Below are 4,680 nucleotides of genomic sequence, written 5' to 3'. Positions count from 1 at the left end.
GCGCGCTCACACACAGCACCGCGCACCCGCGCCTCTCAGCGCGCGCCGGCGCGCTCCGGTGGCCCGGCGGCAGATGACGTCATGCGGCCGGGCTGGGCGCGCCCTGTTTGGCGCGCCGCCAAGGTGACGTCTGCTCCGAGGATCACGTGACCCGGCTCCATTGAGAAAACGGCGGCCGCGCGGCGCGCCACTATATAAGGCGGGTTCGGGCGCACAGAGCTGCGCCGAGTGGCTTTTGAGCCTCGCTGTTCTGCGAGCCGCAGCGCGTTGCTTCCCTGCGATCCGAGTCGAACGGAGCCGAGCGGCGGGGCCATGGTGAACCTGCGGGTGTGCGCGCTGGAGTGCGAGGCGCTGCGGGGGCTGCTGCAGGAGCGCGCCGCGCAGTGCCTCGTCCTCGACTGCCGCTCCTTCTTCTCCTTCAACGCCGCGCACATCCGCGGCTCCTGCAACGTGCGCCTCAGCACCATCGTCCGTCGCCGCGCTAAGGGCGTGCTGGCCCTGGAGCACGTCGTCCCCAACGAGGAGCTCCGCACCCGGCTGCGCCAGGGGCAGGTCCACACCGTGGTGCTGCTGGACGAGCGCAGCGCCGACCTGGAGCTGCCCAAGCGCGACAGCACGCTGCTGCTGGCCCTCGGCACGCTGTGCAGAGAGGCCCGCGGAGCCCGCATCTGCTTCCTCAAGGGTGAGTGCGCGGCCCCGGGAGCCGCCGCGGGACGGAGCCGACCCCGCCGCCGGCCGAGGGCTCTGCCCGCCCCGCTCCGCGCTCACCCCGCGCCTCTCTCCCCTCTGCCCCGCAGGAGGTTACGAAGCGTTCTCGGCCGCCTGCTCCGAGATGTGCACCAAACCCGCCGCCCCTACCGGTCTCAGCCTGCCCCTGAGCGCCAGCAGCGCGCCCGGCAGCGCCGACTCGGGGTGCAGCTCCTGCGGTACCCCCCTGTACGACCAGGTGAGTGCGGGCTCCGGGCCGGCGCTGCCCCGCCGCTCGCGGGCGAAAGGACGGGATTCGTAAATCCGCCGAGCGATGTTAACGTCTGCCCCTCTTGTTTCAGGGCGGGCCGGTGGAGATCCTGCCGTTCCTGTACCTGGGCAGCGCGTACCACGCCTCCCGCAAGGACATGCTGGACGCGCTGGGCATCACGGCGCTGATCAACGTGTCGGCCAACTGCCCCAACCACTTCGAGGGGCACTACCAGTACAAAAGCATCCCGGTGGAGGACAACCACAAAGCGGATATCAGTTCCTGGTTTAACGAGGCGATTGATTTCATAGGTAAATGAGCTCTCCCTGCAATCCTTTTGTCTCGGATGACGTCCCCTCGGGAGTGATTTTTTTTTTTTTTTTTAGGGCATTGTTCTCTCCAGCGCAGCCTGCATTTGGGATCGGGGAACCTTTGTTGTTCGTTTAGATGTTCTCAGGGGATGCACCCATCACTTTCTCTGGGCTGAGAGAGGGCTAATCTTGGCTTTACCAAACCGTTAGAAATACTGAATCAAGAGAAATGGGTTCTCTAGAAAATTGCTAGTGAATTTAAGCGGATCAGTATTAAAGTAATCTTGCAAGGCTGCTAAAGTGACCCGGAGGAGCTATTAGTGTAATTGGAATTGGAGCCCAGAATGAGAATAGCTAGACTGCAGCTTCCCTCAGGACAAAGGCTCTTTGTCTCCTAAGCACAGGACTCACCTATTGGGCTCCTAAGGAGGGGATGAAACAAAGAGATGAAAAGCAGCAGCCTTTGCTTTCCCACCTCCGGGGGCAGTGGGACCTGTTTGTTAACAGGGCACTTTAATTCTTTCAGATTCTGTTAAAAATGATGGAGGAAGGGTATTTGTGCACTGCCAGGCTGGCATTTCCCGGTCGGCGACCATCTGCCTCGCTTATCTCATGAGGACCAACAGAGTCAAGCTGGATGAAGCCTTTGAGTTTGTGAAGCAGAGAAGGAGCATCATCTCCCCAAACTTCAGTTTCATGGGGCAGCTGCTGCAGTTTGAGTCGCAGGTCCTTGCCCCCAACTGCTCAGCAGAAGCTGGGAGCCCTGCTATGTCAGTATTGGACAGAGGAGCATCGACCACTACGGTCTTTAACTTCCCAGTCTCCATCCCTGTTCACACCTCATCCAGTGCTTTAAGCTACCTTCAGAGCCCCATCACCACCTCCCCGAGCTGCTGAAAGGCAGGCAGAAGCACGGCTAGAACTCAGAATTCTTGTCTCAGAAGTGCAATAACTATGGGGACAGTATCATCAGCCACCTGTCCTGTGGGGAACCATCCACGTGTCCTAGAATGCTGTTGTATGCAGAGGAGCTCACCAATATTCTGCTTGTTGCTGACTCCTGAAGCCAGTATTGGGGATGCCTACAGAGAGATCAGAGGATGCTGCGTTTTCCTGAGCTCTTCCCCTTGTCTTCTGTTTGTCCTAAGCCTGCTGCATGTCCAGTAGTGTGCTCACCAGTATTCCCATTCCTGGACACTTTAAGCAACACTGATGTTGTCCCCTTTCATGACAGTCCTATTTATTTATTTTTTGTTAGTGCATTGTTTTGCCTTCATGAACCTGAAGTTGCATTTCTAGAGAAACCAAATACCTCAGTATTTTTTTTTTTTTGGTACTGTAATCCTATGTGTATATATCTGTCAGCTCTTCTTGTTTCCAAGCACTGACATGAAAGCACCGGGCGAGTGCTTCTTGAGTTGCCAAGGGTTGTATGTTTGATTTATTTATGATGTGAAATAATATATTTCTTCTTAGGAAGACATAGTTTTGTTACATGATTATAACTTTTTATACAAACAGAATAAATTATGATATTTCTAGTGAAAGCTGGATATACTTTAGAATCTTGGTGTGTTTTACTGTCCCTGAGCTTAACTTTAGAAGCTTCCAGAGGAAAGAAGTCTGAATTTCTGATGGAGTTTGACCTCAGGCAGTGTCATTAAGTGGGGTCTTAAATAGATAGGAAAGTGAGTTTTGAAATCCTCACGCTTGACTAGAAAGTTCTGCTGCTCCCTAACCTGAGCCCTTTGTCCCCCAATAATTGCATGCCATGGCAGACAGCCAGGGCCAGATCTCAGCTGTAGGGTGGCTTTGGCTGTGGTGGCGGCTGCAGAGCTGTAAGAGTTGGAACCAGCTGAGCATGGACTATAGGGGGTTTAAAAGAGTCCCAGGAAGGAAGAAGCTTCCTTATGGCTTGTTTGCTTTGAATGCTTTGAAGGTTAAGTCTAAAAATTAACCTGTTGCTAACTGATCTCCAGCATGCGTGAGGTTCTGCCAGCGTGTTTTCTTTTTCCGTCATGTCTCTTAATTCCTTTTTGCAACCCAAACTCCCTCTGATCCCTACAGTGAGATATTTGGCTTACTGTACTATCTCTGTAAATAAACCAGGGCATAACAACAGATCAGGTAACTCACAGTCACCTAATTTTGTACCCAGACTGTAATAAACTCTCTCACTGCAGCTTCCCACTGGGCTGACTTTGACCCAGTGCTTAAGTTAAGGCAATGTGAGGAGTTGTATCCAGAATAACCAAAGCCAGGTGAGCGCTGCTGGCAGCAGCTGTGGGGTGACAGCCAGTGGTGCAGGGTGGGGTGTGACACTGCTGTGAGAGGGAGAGCAGTGCTGCTGTGACATGTCCTAGCAGGGAGAGCTGGGCAGCTGGAGGCTTGCTTCCTTAGCATGTGGTGAAGGCAGTGCCAGCTGCTTGCTTGTAGGAGAGCTCTGGGATGCTGGGTGCTCTGTCTCTGCCCAGAGAGCACCAGTCCCAACATCTCTGCAATTCAAGGAGCTGGTGCTACACTTGCCCTATCGAAAATGGATTTGCTGAGGTAAACAACAGAGGCTTACGATTCTTTGTGTAAAATCAAGGCAGCTTATTATTTACAATCCAAAGTCCAAGCTTATAGGTGGGGGTTGCTAAGCAGGAGACAGCTGCGGTCTCATTTATAACTGAGGGCACCCTGAGTGCGACTCCTGCTGAGACCCCTGCACGTTACCTGGAGCACTGACAGTGCTTAATCTACCAGCCTTCTTGCAGGAGAAGGTGCCCTTGAAGGCCGGGCTGCTGCAAGGCACTGCTGTGTTGGAAGCGCAGCCACATACGCAGCTCTGTCGTCAGCAGCCGCTGGCAGCTGGCAAGCTCCAGCCTGACGCTGAGGATGGAGCACATGGAGCAGCCAGAGGGGAGCAAGGAATGCTCCCCAGGCACCTGGAGCTGGAGATAAGAAAGACACCTTTCTGCAGTGTGAAGAACCTCAAAGTGCATTGTCCAGGTCTCTCGACCCTGCAAAGCCCTTTCCTCATCCTGCAGAGGTCCCCTGCCAGGTTGAGCTGCTCCATGGGACTGCGATCCCAGTAAGACACACAAGGCTGTTTCTGAAAATATGAGCTTTCCTGCACCTGTGGAACAAGCTTTCACCTTCAAAGCAAAGCAGGGCTTGTTCAGTGGAAAAATACAACCTTGGCAGCCCTGGCCACACAACTGATAAAAAGTCCTGCCTGCTAATCACAGTTCAAACAGAAATCCGCTCCCTGTCAGCTGGGAGAGCTTGTTTATGTGTTTCTTGGAACAATAAAACTCATTACCTGGCAGCTGATCAGCTTTTATAACCTAAGCAGGCACCTGATGGGGCAGAGCTGTGGCAGCACAAAGCACAGCCCTGTACCAGCTGGAGGCACAGCCCCCCAGC

General features: G+C 54.1%; 1 protein-coding gene across 1 annotated transcript; it reads left to right on the top strand.

Moving 5' to 3' along the window:
* The first annotated feature begins 202 nt into the window (after positions 1-202).
* On the top strand, positions 203-2,822 carry DUSP1 (dual specificity phosphatase 1). Its single transcript, XM_048960923.1, has 4 exons — positions 203-682; positions 798-946; positions 1,050-1,269; positions 1,796-2,822. The coding sequence occupies exons 1-4, from the start codon at positions 313-315 to the stop codon at positions 2,164-2,166; spliced, it is 1,110 nt and encodes a 369-aa protein (XP_048816880.1). The 5' UTR covers positions 203-312; the 3' UTR covers positions 2,167-2,822.
* The last annotated feature ends 1,858 nt before the right edge of the window (positions 2,823-4,680 follow it).

The sequence above is a fragment of the Lagopus muta genome, chromosome 14 (genome assembly GCF_023343835.1).
Source record: "Lagopus muta isolate bLagMut1 chromosome 14, bLagMut1 primary, whole genome shotgun sequence".
NCBI classification, from domain to species: domain Eukaryota; kingdom Metazoa; phylum Chordata; class Aves; order Galliformes; family Phasianidae; genus Lagopus; species Lagopus muta.
The sequence above is the reverse complement of the archived record's forward strand: the minus strand, read 5'-3'. Positions and strand labels throughout refer to the sequence as shown.

Coding starts and splice junctions, on each gene's coding strand:
- DUSP1 (XM_048960923.1), top strand. CDS start 313: ATGGTGAACCTGCGGGTGTGCGCGCTGGAGTGCGAGGCGCTGCGGGGG. Junction 947..1,049: donor GTACCCCCCTGTACGACCAG/GTGAGTGCGGGC, acceptor CTCTTGTTTCAG/GGCGGGCCGGTGGAGATCCT. Junction 1,270..1,795: donor CGAGGCGATTGATTTCATAG/GTAAATGAGCTC, acceptor TAATTCTTTCAG/ATTCTGTTAAAAATGATGGA.